Here is a 16,481-nt window from a genome sequence, read left to right as displayed (position 1 = left end):
CTCCTTGTCACTTGGCCAGGGCCCGGGGGCGCCGACGGTCCGGGCTGATCCCCTCTCCTGCTCGCGGTGGGGGGAGTAGGTTCGGCCGGATGGCTCCCCAGCCTCAGTCGGGCGATGGGGGTATGTGGCGGGGCGTGGCCTGCGGTGCCGTGCAGGGAAGACGGACGCACCTGCACGGCATCTGCAATCACGCCCCGCCGAATATTGTAACGGGTGCTGTGTTTGAGGTTGTTGCGATAACGTTGAGCAGGCAGCGGGAGAGCTGCAGCTCTGTGAGCACTGTGAACAGCAACCGTGTGAGTCAATGAAGTATGCTGCAAAGCATTAACTCGCCCCCGGGTCTGCCATGGTCATTTACAGTGGTCAACTCCACTTTTCTGTCACTGTTCTAACAGTTACCGTGTTTTATGCTGCATTTCTATTGTGTTCTGAGTTTGTATGGCTGCTATACTGGCAACACTGGTCTCCCTGTGAAAGAGATTTGGTCCCAGTAGAACTCCCTGGTTAAATAAAGGTCAGATAAATGCAGGGGGGGTGTGGGAGTTTGTCCAGTCGCTCTGTCTGATTTCATGGAGCAGTGCTTCAGGAGGATGGCTTCTTGGGCTTGTTATTACAGGCTGTTGGGTCCCAGTAAAGCCACAGTGAGGGCTGATTCTGATCTGGTTTTTCGGAAGACACAGTTTCCAGGTACAGTCGGAGGTGTTGGGTTTGGTGGCTTCAGAATCACTTCCCAACTCTTCAAACACACTAACCCTGTCAGTAAATGGACTGGTTCTCATATAGCGCTTTTCTACTGGATCACTCAAAGTGCTTCATACAACATGGTTCATTCACTCGTTCATACAAGCACTTTTTTCTACACCTCAGTGCTTTCTGACAGTCACACACATTCGCACTCCAGTGGAGTATGAATTGGAGCACTCTTGGGTTTAGTGTCTTGCCTGTACTCAAACATGCTAGCTGCAGCAGCCATGGCTCTGCTGTGGAATGAAATCTTTGTTTTGTTGTGTTTCATTTGGATAAGGATTCAAAGCTGATTTCACTTTTAGTCTTTTTGAGCAATTATGAAATGAAAAAACATTCAGTTTGTAATCAGTTGCATCATAATGATCATTATAATTTTTCACCTGAAGAATGAACAATGATTTGCAATAATAACATGCAAATACTTTAAAAGTAATCAGTTTTTTCGTGTGACATTTGTACCTTTATCTACTCCACTGACACACAATACGTATTATGTGTTGAAGCCACTGAAATGTAACAGGAAATTGAGTTGTCCCCAGAGAACAGTGCAGTGGTCTTTTGTCAGATATCACGTCAGATGTATTTAAAGACAAAAAAATAATCTTGCATCGTCTATTTCCGCCTGTTGCTTGATTCTTCCTGTTGGGGGAGGAAAGAATGAGTAACCAATTCTAACCTTCCTCTCTATCCTTTCTATGTATAGCAGCGCAATCCTATTACAATAAACCTGAAATGTCCTACCAAGGGCTACACTGAGAGGACTCAGAACACACATCCTTCAGCTTCGTTACTCTGCTTTCCCAGTTAGAGTTTTTAAATTGGCTATAAGTAATAGTTGAATCCCCTGGGCCCCTTTTTCCATTCAGTCATTCTCTGAGAAGAAGGTTTTATCTTTATTGAATTGAAAAGGCGACAAAAAGGACAAAATTGTTTCAAACCCTAGGAAACCAAGTGTGAAGCTAAACACGCAGGAGCAAAAACTAACTTTTGTTTCCATTTTCCTCCCCAAAAAAGAAAGACACGAGTGTTTTTAGGTGTTACTCACTTTGTTTTGAATCTTGTATTGTAGTGCTTTGTCAGATTTTGGAATCATTTCCAGTTGCAGTTAATGTCAGAAGGTTTGTAGTCTTGTGTGTTTTTGTGTTCTCATTAAAATACAAATCTGACATCATGTGAGCACATCGCCGTGATTTTCTGAGGAGACACAGGAAACACTGTAAAATGTTTTTTTGCAGGTTGAATAAAAGCTGTTGTCTTATCACCGCTGCAGGTCTCCTCCTACATGACAAGTTCCACGTGAAAGTGTCCGTGCCAGAATTTTTCACAAAGCTGCTTAAAACATTAAAGTCAGCGTCTGTTTGCTGTAACCTGGCTTACAAAGACAAAAGCAGAAAATGCCCATATGTGGTGATGTGTGGATCGTAAGAGCTTTTCATTTCTGCTTGGACATAATGAACCGATGAAAGTTAAGGGCTGACTGTCACTGTGGATGCACAACTTCCAAAGCTAAATCTTCTTAAGGGCCTTAATCAAAAAGGCCTGACCTTTAGTAGCTTTTCAAATAGCACCACCTTCAGGACAAAGTTGGTACCACCATGAAGGGTAACAAAAATGTCTCATGTAGTCTAAGAAACTTCTACTCTAGAATGTACACTTCAGTGATTAGTAGCAACAAACAGGGTTTGTCTTATTAAAGAACGTGTTACTGTTTACAGGCACAGAAACAGATGTAATGGAAGACATGTATGAAGCTAACACTATGCCCAGCTAATGTAATAACCTGCTTTTGTCTTGCAGATCCTGGCCATGATCTCCATCCTGTTCATCGTCATTTCCACAATTTCACTGTCCCTCAACACTCTGCCAGAGCTGCAGGTTGTAGATGAATTTGGCCAGTTCAGTGACAACCCCAGTTTAGCCCACGTCGAAGCCGTCTGTATTGCCTGGTTCACCATGGAATACATGTTACGGCTGCTCTCAGCACCCAATAAGTGGGTCTTCATGAAAGCACCACTGAACATTATTGATTTGCTGGCAATACTGCCTTACTATGTGACCCTCTGTCTAACTGAATCTAACAAGAGCGTGCTGCAGTTCCAGAATGTGCGGCGTGTGGTTCAAATCTTCCGTATTATGAGGATCTTGAGGATTCTGAAACTGGCCAGGCACTCGACGGGGCTCCAGTCTTTGGGCTTCACTTTACGAAGGAGCTACAACGAGTTGGGACTGCTGATCCTGTTTTTAGCCATGGGCATCATGATTTTCTCTAGCTTGGTATTCTTTGCTGAAAAGGATGAAGATGCTACAAAATTCACCAGCATCCCTGCTTCGTTTTGGTGGGCAACCATTACTATGACGACTGTCGGGTATGGTGACATTTACCCACAAACCCTGCTTGGTAAGATTGTAGGAGGGCTTTGCTGCATAGCAGGCGTGCTTGTCATTGCTCTTCCTATTCCAATCATTGTGAACAACTTCTCAGAGTTCTACCGAGAGCAGAAGAGGCAAGAGAAGGCCATCAAGAGGAGGGAAGCTCTAGAACGAGCAAAACGGAGTGGAAGCATTGTTTCTATTAACCTAAAGGATGCTTTTGCCCGCAGTATGGAATTAACAGATGTGTTGGTAGAAAAAAGAGAGGACAGTAAATGTCCCGTTGAAAATCACCTGTCACCCAGTCGCTGGAGCTACCACAAGCACTACCACAATGCAGAGGCAGGTAGCCCTGGCAGGTCTCAACAATACCAAGAAGTGGCCCAGCAGGGCTCCCCAGAGCGATTCAAGCCCACGTCGAATAAAACTACTCCTCAACACCTCAGTGCAAAGCGGCTAGAAGATACTTACAACAAGACAGCAGCCATTCAAGAGCAGCAGGAAAAAATTCGAGAAGAACAGATTGAGATGAAAGAGTTCTCATCCACTCTGGCCCAGCAAGCATCACCTAAAGTCAGTCGTTCCAGGGAATCTTCAACTGCAGCAGATAATTTTGCACTGGAAAGAGGGGAGCGAAGCTCACTGCTCCCCAGTGTTGAAGGAGGTCAAGCTGGTACTCGACATCAGTGTATTCCACCTCCCTTGGACCTAAGTCAGATCAGCAATATGGAGGTAAAGCAGGGCCCTGACAGCATTCAGCCAATGACATTCATCAAAGAGGGTTTGTATGAGTTCACATCTAACCCCAAAGGAAGGTTGACTGGGGATCTGAATTTGTTCTCACAGAGTGCAGAAAGCTCTGGGATGACCTATGATAGCACCGGCACAGCTTTGGAAGATCACGGCAGCCCTCAAAACACAAGAGCCCTGAAGCTTGACTTCATTGCATCGAAAGATGATGTCCTCGTGGCAGTGATGACACCTGTGGCGACACCCATCCCCACTGGCTCTGCAAAGTGTGCTCAACTACTTACTGACGAATTGGTTTCCAGGTTTTCTCCGTCTCCCAGTTATACAACACAGGAAACTAAGTCTCCGCTGGCTATCCTGCAATCTCCATCCCTGGCTCAGCAATATATCAGTCCCAGCACCCCCAAGGGGGGATGTGAAAGCTCAGCAGGCAGGAGCTTAGAAGGTGAAGGGCAGCTCACTGGCTTAAGCCACCTGGGCAGGAATCACATGGAGAGATCTACTGCTGCCTCGGGTGGTGGTGCTAGTCCATTGTCAAAAGCATGCTCACTCAACAGCACCCAAGACCTAGTAAGTAAGGAAGGAGTGGCCGATGGAGGATTAGAGGAAGCAGAACAGAGAGTAGAAAAACGAGAAAATCACATTGTTCTGGATGGAAGCCGAACGCCGCCCTGTGAAACGAACATGTGAGCTTTAAAGAAAAATGCAGACAGGGCCAAGGCAAAGCAAAGGCTGATGGGATGCTTGACAGGAAGTACCAGGAATAACCTGTGACAGATGCTGTGTGTGTGTGCACTGGACTTTTTGACAAAGACATTAAACAAATCTATCATAAAAGCTGCAACTCTTCCGATCTCACGACACATTCGAACGGTCGTTCCTTTTTTGACCTTGGTGCTGCTGTCATGACTTTATTACTGGAGGACATTCATAAGCACACGCATGCCTGACTGGGCACTGTTTAAACTTGAGTCTAAGTGACACCGTGTGGTGTCAGTGTTACTGATTGGTTTTGTTTAAATGAGACATGAACAGTGGCAACCTGACCTGTGTTTTAGGCCTTGTCTGAATGATAATGTTCGGGACTATCCTGAAGAGTCAGATATTCAGTTTCCTAACACTTGCTCCCCAAGGCCGGATTTGAATGGACAGTTATACCAAGGAAAGACAGACCGTGAAAGGAAATTATATTTTTTATATTTACAAATTTTAAAAATCTATCTTTTGCAAGACTTGCAAGAAAAATCAATGATCAGTCATTATTCTGTGTTGAAGATCTTCCTTACTCATTATTACATTCTTGTAACGGGACAACCACAAGCACATGATACAAGACAAAAGTCCCACATAGTACTGCATTGTCCAAAAGAACATATGTATCTGCTGTTGAGCACTGTGATCTATGCTCTAACTTTAAGTATTTCTATATATTTCAGTTTTATGTTGTTGTTTTTGTTCTTGGTTACTTTTTGTTGTATTTTTCTTTTCATTTTTCTTGTTCCTAAATATGTGAAATGGAGATACAATCTCTACTATATTCACTGTTTGCACAAATTTCCATCCATCCATGTTCTACTGCTTGTCCCTTGTCGCGGGTGAGAGGTCGGGTATACCCTGGACAGGCCACCAGTCTGTCCCAGGGCTTCCACCAATGTCCAGCATGAAATATCCTAACAACGAACATTAGTCAAAAACAATACAAACCCATAATGAGACACACGATTTGAGACAGAAAGACAGAAAGGAAACCTCACACAGTGTCCATGATTACTCACTTGTGGTTCATCATACACTGCTTTAATTCCCAGTTCCCACACATACTGTGTGCGTGATAAAGGTTTGACGAACCTCAGATCGGACTTTGTTTTTGGATTCTTCATCAACACAGTGGCCAGGCGCATAGTGTATTCAGGAAAATGAGTTGTGGAAGTAGAGTTCATGAAAAGCAACCATTGTCTTCTTTCTTTATTTTTGTCTCTGTGAGACTAGTGTCTTATCATAACATCAGCCCTATCTAATCGTTTTAATCTTGCTAGTGTACTCACCAAGCTAAGAATGAGATCTGGTAACATGGAGACTTTCATAAAAAAATAAAAAGGCCAACCAGTCAGCCATCAGGAGTCATATTCAATTGCCCTTGTTTACTTAGCTAGTCTTAGCATGTTTCAAAGAATGTGTCTGATTTGAGTGCCGTACAGCAACAGGCTGTTTTTGGCCACGCTGTTAAAAATGTTCACTGAGACAGTAACAGCAAGCCGGAGTAAAAACGGCCAAAATGTGACTTAAAGTAAGAATTTAGAAACTGGAAGCTGTTGGTTTACAGTGAGACGACTCAAATGGCTTGTCTGATAGAAAATACTGTGGCTATTAACCATTTGTCTTCCATGCTTTAAGCGTATAATAAATATGACACAAAAAAGTATGTTCCAATACATGGAACAGCATGTCAGAGATAACTAGATATCTTTCTGCAACAGGTCACATTTTGCAGCATGCAAGCTAGCATGCTATTTTGACCACACTTCTGAAAATCTCTTGCATCGATGTCAGCATGCTAGCAGAATTCAGCAGCTGTACTCGTCGTATCACGAGTTATACAACAGCTGCCAGAGTAAGACCGTGTGGAAAGAGACAAACGAGGTCTTCTTAGTGAGAGGAGGTGCAGGCTCAAGCATCTGGACTTCAGTTATTGCAAAGACACATCGCTTTAAACCAAGAATAATTGTAATATGATGAGTGCAGAGAGATAAATAGAGGGAGTGTGTCTGTGTGACCTTTAGGTGCTGACTGTATTATAAAGGTAGAACAATAGTTCCCTTTGCAGGGAGTCACTTGAGTAAAAAGACCTGACGTCACTTTAAGCATTATCTTTGGGAACCTTTGACATTTTTCTTTTGTTTGTGTTTTTAAAGATCAGATTTGCATTCATGTGAATGAACCTGACAGATTCAAATGCACATTTAACTGTGTGAATAGAGCAGAGTGAGCAGGTGGTGATTAGGTCACATGCTAACAGGGGAATGGTACTGTCTTATCTGTGTTCCCTGATGAGCTTATCAGTTGTTTCACATTTTTGTTGTTGGTTAAAACTTTGAGCTGTGTGTTGTTCTTAACATCTCAGTACATGAAGTTTTTAAAAATATGTGCCTTTTCATAAATAGATCATTTATGAGAAGGTGAAAAAAACTGTTAGATGTGGCCCGACTTTTTCTTTGTCTTCTTTTCTCGTGCTCTCTCTTTGTCCTTGTGCAGTAGATGTAGTTAAATGAAAATCCTCACATTTTCTGGATTTGCGTACCTTTACAACTTTGTATTATTATCTCATCAACATTATCGCACCCCATAGCTCATCGTTCCAACCTCACAGTGCCACACTGTCATTTGATTTCATCAGCTGAAAGCAGCACGTTCAGTGTGTGACTCGAGTGCAGCAGCAGATTACTGACAGCCAAACGGACATAACGTCTAAAAACACGGCTTTTTATGTCGTGCAACTGGACTCAGCTAGATTTATGTTATGATAAATTGCACAACATTAACTAAATGTTAATTCTTCTCAAGTATATATCCAGCCTAACGTAGATCAAGACAAACTCAGAGAAGTTTAAAAAGAGCACCGGTTCTAACAAACGTTGGTTTGTCGCTGCTGCAGGTCGGGAAGCATGAGAACAGTGTTATGGCTTTCACAACCTCATCTCCACTCATTTGTCGGAGAATTGTTATTTATATTTGTTCATTCAGATTGTGTACAGTAAACATACAACTGTAAAGCTTCTCGATCTGTCCTGCCAGCTCCACTTCTTTAATGCCCCACTCGTCCATCCTCATATACTTTATTGAATTGTAGCCTGTGCAATGATTAGTATGAGTTATTATATATAGCTCAGTGTAATGATAGTAAATGATAAAGAGTTTTGATTCAGTTATCAAAATGCAAGACAAATAAATGTGTTCATGTGACCTCATCTTGTTGTGTGTATTTTTGTGTCTGTATTTGTGCCACATCAGGTAGTTTTGCTAATATAACCACTACAAATTCTGCAAATCAAAACACTTCAACTTTATTGCTCAAACATAGTACTTTACTTTTAGATTAATTAAATGTTTCTGCAGCATCACAGTAATTCTAACTCCTACAGTTTTCATGTGTTGGCTGAGTCTTTCTGAAACGATGAAATAATGTCCTCAAGTTTCTAATCTTTGAGTTTTTATTGTTTGGCAGAAACAGGCCAGCCTTCCACTCCCACTAATGTGATTGTTTTCATTACATAACAACAAGTAATTCAATATTCAAAGACAACAAACAAACAAAGGTCAGCGTTCATATATCCTGTACTTTCATTACATGTAAAATTGATGGTATTTATAATTTATTAAATACTACTAAACTAAAATGAATGTTTCAATAATTATATGAGATAATGATCATAATTAAGACAAAAAAGCGTGGAATAATATCAAATCAAATCAAAATTTATTTATATAGCACATATTAAAACAACAGTGTTGACCATAGTGCTTCACAGTCAATAAAAACATGAGACGGTTAAACAAACAATAAAAGAGGACAACAAACAATAGGTAACAACGCAACAAGCTAAAACAGCCAACTAGACAGAATCAAAAGCCAAAGTAAAAAAATAAGTTTTAAGACGTGATTTAAAAGACTGGATCGACTCAGCAGTGCGAATATGAACGGGGAGGTTATTCCAGAGTCTGGGTACCACGGATGCAAAGGCCCGGTCACCTCTCGACTTCATTCGAGTCCTAGGTTGTGCTAGGAGCCTGTGGTTGGACGAGCACGTGGAGTAAATCAGAACGATAGCTGGGCGCTAAATTATTCAAAATATTAAAATTGAACAAAAGAATTTTAAAATCTATACGATATTTAACAGGGAGCCAATGTAATTTGGCTAAAATTGGAGTTATGTGTTCATGAATTCTTGTACCTGTTAAAAGACGCGCAGCTGCATTTTGAATTAACTGGAGCCGGCAAAGAGAGGAGTGTTGGAGGCCCGAGTAGAGGGAGTTACAGTAGTTACAGTAGTCCAATCTGGATGTAATAAATGCGTGGACAAGCTTTTCAAGGTCCTTTAAAGGAAGGAACGGCTTTGCTTTGGATATCTGACGCAACTGGTAAAAGCTGTTTTTTACCATAGTGGAGACCTGTTTCTCGAGTTTAAAAGAGCCCTCCAGGAACACTCCGAGGTTTTTTACAGTGGGCGAGAGATGGCTAGCGAGAGGGCCTAGGGCATCAGCTAACTGGTCTAGCGGAGTGTGACTACCAAAGACTATGATTTCGGTCTTATTCTCGTTCAATGTAAGAAAATTATGTGATAACCAAATTTTAACTTCATGCAAACAGTTGAACAGAGGTTGCAAAGAAGCAGTCACATCGGATTTCAAAGGTGAATAAATCTGGATATCATCAGCATAACAGTGAAAGGAGATGTTGTATTTTCTAAAACTTTATCCCAAGGGCAACATGTACAAAGAGCAGGACCGAGCACGGACCCTTGAGGCACACCACAGTAAATAGGGGCAGAAGCCGAGGAGTGTTGCCCCACAGCAACAGAGAACGACCTCTCTGAGAGGCAGGATTTAAACCAAGATAAAAACCTTTGAGACCAACAACATGTTCCAATCTTGATAGAAGAATGTTGTGGTTAACCGTGTCAAAAGCAGCAGACAAGTCAAGTAAAACTACGACCACAGAATATCCAGAGTCAACAGTTAAAAGACGATCATTAAAAACTCTAAGTAAGGCCGTCTCTGTGCTGGGGCGAGGTTTCAAACCAGACTGAAACTTGTCATTGATACCATTTGCATCTAAAAAGGCCTGAAGTTGGTTTAGAACTACCTTTTCCAATATTTTGGAAATAAAAGGGAGTTTGGAGATCGGCCTGTAGTTGGTGAGACCAATTAGGTCAAGATTTTTCTTTTTCATAATAGGTTGCACAACAGCATGCTTAAAGACAGACGGTACACAATCTGATGACAATGATGCATTCAGCAGAGATAAGATACAAGGATCAATAACATGTAAAGCTTCCTTAAAGAAACGAGAAGGAAGAATATCGTGCGGGGAACCAGAGATTTTGAGATGATCAATTATATGTTTTAAAGCAGAATAAGACACTGGCTCAAACTGTTGAAGGACAGTCAAGCATTCAGAAGCTGGAACTGGGTCTAAAACTGATGATGGATGAGATGGATGAGAAGCCCTTAGAGCTGAGATTTTATCAGAGTAATACTTTAAGAATTTATCACAAAGAGCAGGGGAAGCATCCCTATAAGTGGTAGTGCGAGGGTTTATCACAGAGTTAAAAGTATTAAAAAGTGCTCGGGGGTTGTGGCTATTAGTCATAATAATGCTAGACAAAAAGGCAGATTTGGCAGCTTTAACAGACTTTTGATACTTAGATAGTGAATATGTGGGACACTTTACCAAGAGGCCTGAAAAATGCATCATGACTCTTTTTCCATGTTGGACAAAAAACAAGAAGGAGCCTGAAGCTCTCTGTTTGAGGCCCATGCAGCATCAGAGCAAACAGAAGGAGCTGTTGGAGACAGGGCACTGGAATGATGGTGCTGTCATTTGGGGAAAACGGAAAGTTTAAAATAGATCCACTGCATTTTCCTGTTGAAAGGAGCCAGCTGAGGTGTTGGAGCACCTAAATGCCACCTGATACCTCCCTGAGGAAGTACTCCACGTGCATCCAACTGGGAGGAGTTGAAGAGACAGATGCACCTTCCTTCTGCTCTTTAGGAAGTGGCCAGTGTGAAAGAGAAAGACCAACTACTCAGAGAAAAAAGTAAATAAACGGAACACTGACCATCCATCAACAGGACTGAATATTTAATGCTACATGTTTGGCCTTCATGAAAACACTGTGCATGTTTACAGCCTGCTGCAACAAACACATTTGACTGTGCCTGACAGGATGGTCACTTAACATTTCCTTGTGCAATAATGCAATAACCTGGAGACATCAGGTGCAGCATCCTTAACGTGAATGTGAAAGCAGCTGGCGCTGCTGCGTTTGCGCCGCAGAGGGTCCACTGGTGACGTAATCTGCGCCGCTTCCACGTTTTGCCCGATGAGGGAGGGGGAGAGAGGGAGGCCCTGCCGCTGTGTCTCCAGTACAGCAGTTGCACACCGCGCTGTTGCGGGAGTGTTTTGTCGTTTCTGCGGGGCTTCCTTCGGCGGTACAAACAGACATTTGTGCCGTAACAGTGATTCCACCGCAGTGCAGCCGGACAGCGGCACAGGTAGGAGGCGGGCTCACCGTGCCGATCCTCGCTAATAACAGCTTTGCTGCTTTAATCATTAATAATGAATCGTTTACAGGACATTGTGCCGCTATGAGCTGATCATAGGCGCACCTGCTGCTTTGCACTGAGTACTGGAAATAGCGCATCGTCCTTCTGCGTCTTTGTTTTGTAACCAGGAGGTCTGCAATCAGACAAAAAGCTCTTCGAGCAAAGCGCACTCAATTGTACTGCACGTGAAAACAGATTTAGCAGCTTTGCATGTTCAGCGACTTGTTCCAGCTCATCTCACGGATGGAGCCGGAGCTCAGGGATGCAGGGAACACCTGCAGACAGTCACCGGTCTGTGTTGTGGTCAAATACGTGTTAGCACCTGGAGTCTGATAACATCATGTGAAATATACTTTTATCATCAGGACTGTGTAAAACTCCCAATTTCTTTATATTTAATTGGGAAAATGTGGATACAGTGATTTACTGAAACATGTGCCAACACATAATGCAGCATATAAAGCAAAACGTGAGTTTGTACAGTTTGAACCATATTAGCGGCTCATAGAAGTTTCTAGGCTTCTTAAACCATATTAACAGATGTGTCTGCCTTTTGTTCTGTTCTCTGTCGAGATGATCCCACATCGTTTCCACTGTGTGGGGTTTTTCAGTCCATGCATGCTATGAAAGCTGTTCCCAGTAAGAACCTTTCAAGAGGGCAGATTAAAAGTGGACAGTACGTTTCCTGCATTCATCATTCCATCACACATTTAGACCAGATCTCCAGCACAACTGGCTAAAATGCAGCGCCAAACCATGACGAAGCCTCCACCGTGTTTTACACTTGGCTCTTAGGCACTCACTGGTGTATTTGTATACTCCAGATGTGAACCAAACATTTGACATTTGGATTCATCATTCCAGTTTTTGTGTAAAAATAAATTCTCTTTCTCAAGAATGGTGTCTTGACAGCCACTCTTCCAGTTCAGAGGCTTTAAATAATACAAAAGTGAAAATGGTCAGGTACAAGGTTGGACTGCCATGACTGAAAAAGGCCAATGTCAAAGTCAAACTCTGAAAAAGGCCTGAAGAACTGTTGCTGAGCAAGTCTGTCTCTTTAGAAGTCAAATATAAAGAAGTCAGAGATGGTAGGAACAGCAACAGCACAGCAGAATGTTTGAATTCACATTTCAATGACAAATGTAACTTACTTGGAATAAAGAGTTTTTACTGCATTATCTAAACGACTAAATCGAAAAAGGACTTTTTAGGAACACTCGAGAAAATTACGTAATCTGATGTGGGCATGGCAGCACAACAGCATTTCAGTTACAGTCATTTGTGCCAACTTCCAGAGAAGAGAGCACTCCAAAAAAAGTTCACTTTAAACGAAACAAAAGTGCCAATTTGTGCAGTAATATGGGACCAAAGGAATTCATATTTCATGTTGAATACGCTGATCTGAGATACTGTGCATGCATGTCGTCAGATTTATTTGTTGTTGTTTTAACTAAACGGCATGCATCAACCGTGTGTGTGTGTGCAGAATGGCGTCCCTCTCTGAGCAGCTGCAGGATGTGCGGAGTCAGGCTGAAGTGTGTCTGTATTCTGGGGGCAGAGTGGTGGATCTGCGGGCTGGGGTAGTGGCCATGGCTAATCTGCCCTTACCACCCTGCTCTAAATACCACCACATTGCTGCAGAAACGATGGTCATAGAGAACAGCTTTGGCAGAAACAGGAAGGAGGTGAGAAAGATCAACTGCATGTTTATTAGTCCCATCTGGAAATATGTCTAACCTCAATCCAGACTGAGACCAAGATTTTCAGGATTTGGCTACATCTCACACTCTGTTGTTTGGATCGTGACTTGATCCAAAGAATAGCAGGTAGACAACGCAATGAATGAAAAAGAATGTAATCAAGATGTTGCAATGGCCCAGGCCTCAGCCTGATTGATATGCTGTGGTGGGAGCTTAATAAAAGTTTTGAAAACCTCAGCGAAGGTTGAGGGGGCCAGAGTTCCCCCGACATGCTGTGAGAGCCTGATAAAGGCATGCACTTCAAATGATTGCTTTCAAAGAGGTTTATACTAAATCATCAGGTTTACTTCTTCACAAGGCCAGAGTCCCAAAAATGAACGTGTCAAAGGTGTCCTGAGATTGTCTATGATTGTGTGATCCTGTTGGTTTAATGATGCTCCAGCTCAGGAGCTGAGAGACATACAGACAGCTGAGTTTATGACCTGAACACTCTGAACACTCGACAAAGGCTTCTGGTTTTGACTTCTACTACTCCTATAGCACTTATGTAGCAAAACTGTCCGAGTGACGACGCTCAGTAGTGGTGACGCTGAGTACTGCAACGGCTTCCTACGTGAGTATAAATGTGACTGTGGCGGGTACACCGCCCCCCACACACAGGCAGTTACAAATGTGATGTAAGGGTCGACAGGAAGATAGATGTTTGAATGTGTTCAGTGTTGTAGTATGTCACACCACTACAACCGAAACAGTGTGGGTTCAGCTTAACTGTATTCTTATGACTGGATGTGTAAAGCACTTTGGGGACGAGTAAAGCGCTGTACAAATACAGGCCACGTTTCAGATTAAAATTGATGCTAAAATGTGTCTGCTTCCTTTGCAGACTCTTGGATCTCTTCAGCGCTTATCTACAGCGCTTAACATCCTCGAAAAGTATGGCTGTAATCTGACAAATCCCAACAGGCCAAAGTACTGGAGGACTGTAAAACACAACAACCCAGTGTTCAGGGCCACAGTTGATGCTATCCAGGTAATGATAAAGTATTATCACTCCCTGTCCCTCTTCCCCTCTCTTTTTCTGTTCCTTCATCTTTCTTTCTCCCTTTCCTATCCCGTCTGTAATAACTGAAAATAAAAGAAATAATAACAACAAAGGCTGATCGAATGCACCCAAACGGCAAGGCTGTGCTGATCCACTTTGCAAAGTAAATCCGTTGGGTATCTTTGTTGGCTTTCAGACATTAATTCTGACGGCTAAGAAAGCAAACGGGACAGGCAAAAAAAAAAGGAAAGGAATAAACGGAAAGAATACAAAGAGCTCATTGGCTGTCAGGCTGCTGTGTGAGACAGATACAGACATTTTTACCCCTCACATGTAAAAGGCTGACGGGGTGGCGAACGGTGTGGTTTCCCGAGTTTGTGAATTAGTTTCAAATCAATACCATCAACAACAAGGTTGAATTACAATGGCCTCAGTTGCCAGGTTGAAAGGTCAGAGGTCAAGTTTTACTGAAAAGAGGAGTGAAAATTGGCTGTGGTGAAAAGCTGACAGATCGGTGGAGTAGTCCAGGGAGCATGTGAGAATTAGATGCAAACAATGAAGTGGGAAAGTGGCAAAGAGGCAAAACAACATAAAATGTTGATTATTATGTGACCGACAAAGCTTTAGCTTCACTCGATGACAGGAAACTTGAATGGATGCAACAAGAAACTTGCCAAAGTAGAGCACACACTCTCGGAGGGTCAAATAAGCGAGTATGAGACATATGAGTTACTCCAAAAGGAGAACGAAGAGTTAAGAGAAAATCTCCACAGATCAGCAAATAAACACAAACACAAGGAAGCAATTTCAACAATGACCAAGGAGATGAGAGTAATGAGCTTCTGAGGGCTGCAGGCGCACATTTTTCCTGCTAAGACATCAAAAGCCAGCCTTTACCTCTCCTAGTTTCTTGTTGGTGTGTGTGGAGGAGGTGGTTGGACCCACCCACACTGAAAGTCCACCACCACCAAAGATGATGGCAAAACAAGCATTTTTTTAAGGTACAAAACCTCGTCAGCAGGCGCAGTTCCTTCCCCAATCACAGATTAATGGCAGCATCTCTTTCCTTCACCCTCCATCTGTCCTTACTCTTCTTCAATGTAGTGACAGTTCCCGTGCCAACAGACTGCTATGCTAGCTGTAATCACTCAGCACGCTGTTCAGCTGTGTGTGTCATAGTGTTCAAAATAATTTATGTTTCTATTATAATTGTGTGATGTTTGCCCGGTTGAGACTAATTAGTTGTGGACTCCTCTTTCTCTTGTTTTAATGTTTGTGATTGATGTGATCATAGCTCTGTGTGAAAATGCCCGGTCCTACTGATGCAGACTAGTAGGAAGTGAAAGAAATGTTCCAGTTACCGCTGCTGGTACTAACCGCTAACATTTCATTACCTTCTACCCTGTCTGTTATATTCCCAGGGAGGACGCGCTGTACTCTGTCTCTATGGTTACTCTAATCAGCAGCCAGATGGACTCAGTTTCCCTGATGATGTTACAGATCCTGATGTGGGCAGAGTTGCTGCGGTAACTCTGGAAGTGATGAGCCTGAGAATGGAACTAGAAATGCTTATCAAGGTTTGCGTAAACTTTCTGTATGCATATTACTAGTTGTCCCTGTGCCGACGTGAGTTTGCTGCAGAACCAAAGAGAGTTTTAAAAGGTTGGCTTTGACCAGATCTGTCAGTTCAATGTAGATCAGGTCATCCAGTAATTGGAAGGTTAGCGTTTCGATTACTGGCTGCTCCAGTGCCAGCAGACATGTTAGCCCAAGCATCGACAATCCATTCGCAAATTGTGGCGTAACTCGCCCGGCGCTGCCTTCCACTCTTAGTGAAACGGTGGTCTCCATCGGTCATCCATCACTCCCACGCCGCTGGCAGCCTTACTTTGAACGGCCGGTTCACACCGATGTCCAGCGGTTGGAGTTCCTTGGTCAGGCCTCCTGAATAACAGCAAGCTCACAGTTCATTTGCTTCACTTGTTTTTTCACATCGGCTGTGAGATGCATAGAGTCATTGATCAACAGCGATGGTGATGTGTGGAAAAGACCACCTGGTCTCCTTACATACACCTCCCTCAGCCACTCTTTCATCATTTCCTCATCCATCCAGCCCTTTTCATTTGCCTTAATGATGATTCTTGCTGGAAACTTCTCTTTAGGCAAAGTCTTTCTCTTAAAAATCACCATAGGCGGCAGTTTCTGTCCATTAGCATGGCAGCCAAGCACAACAGTAAAAGAAGACCATTGTGCGTATCGCTACCGTGCTGGTCCCCTGCTTCTCCACAGTGTGACTCACCGTCGAAAGTGAGCGGCACCTCGTCCATGTTTGTGATGTGGCTGGGCTGGATGTGTTTGGCGGCGATGTATTTGCTGCAGTAGGAGCGGAAGATGGCCAGCTTTTCATTATAATCCGCTGGAAGTTGCTGCGTTACCGTAGTCCTGGTCCGGATGGAAAAATGGCACCGTTTCATGAAACGAAAGCACCAAGACGGACCTCCTTGGAAATGTTCAATTTTCATTTCTTCTGCTAGCGAAACTGCTTTTAG

General features: G+C 43.0%; 2 protein-coding genes across 3 annotated transcripts in view; both read left to right on the top strand.

Annotated features, from left to right (window-relative positions):
• Positions 1 to 7,827, top strand: part of LOC102214684 (potassium voltage-gated channel subfamily B member 2-like) — a 24,738-nt gene extending 16,911 nt beyond the window's left edge. Inside the window, exon 3 of the mRNA XM_005751599.1 lies at positions 2,545 to 7,827. Within this exon, the coding sequence (XP_005751656.1) occupies positions 2,545 to 4,557 (2,013 nt within the window). The 3' untranslated portion in view covers positions 4,558 to 7,827. The remainder of the gene's footprint in view (positions 1 to 2,544) is intronic.
• Positions 7,828 to 10,981: 3,154 nt separating this feature from the next.
• Positions 10,982 to 16,481, top strand: part of LOC102214205 (E3 ubiquitin-protein ligase RNF31-like) — a 22,738-nt gene continuing 17,238 nt past the window's right edge. Inside the window, exons 1-4 of one of the 2 annotated variants that reach the window (XM_005751597.1) lie at positions 10,982 to 11,139; positions 12,677 to 12,875; positions 13,774 to 13,920; positions 15,354 to 15,509. In XM_005751597.1, the coding sequence (XP_005751654.1) occupies positions 12,678 to 12,875; positions 13,774 to 13,920; positions 15,354 to 15,509 (501 nt within the window). In that variant the 5' untranslated portion in view covers positions 10,982 to 11,139; position 12,677. The remainder of the gene's footprint in view (positions 11,140 to 12,676; positions 12,876 to 13,773; positions 13,921 to 15,353; positions 15,510 to 16,481) is intronic. The other variant, XM_005751598.1, reaches the window with a different exon arrangement.

This window comes from Pundamilia nyererei, unplaced genomic scaffold, assembly GCF_000239375.1.
Source record: "Pundamilia nyererei isolate P.nyererei 1_Seehausen unplaced genomic scaffold, PunNye1.0 scaffold00318, whole genome shotgun sequence".
In the NCBI taxonomy this organism is placed as follows: domain Eukaryota; kingdom Metazoa; phylum Chordata; class Actinopteri; order Cichliformes; family Cichlidae; genus Pundamilia; species Pundamilia nyererei.
The sequence above is the reverse complement of the archived record's forward strand: the minus strand, read 5'-3'. Positions and strand labels throughout refer to the sequence as shown.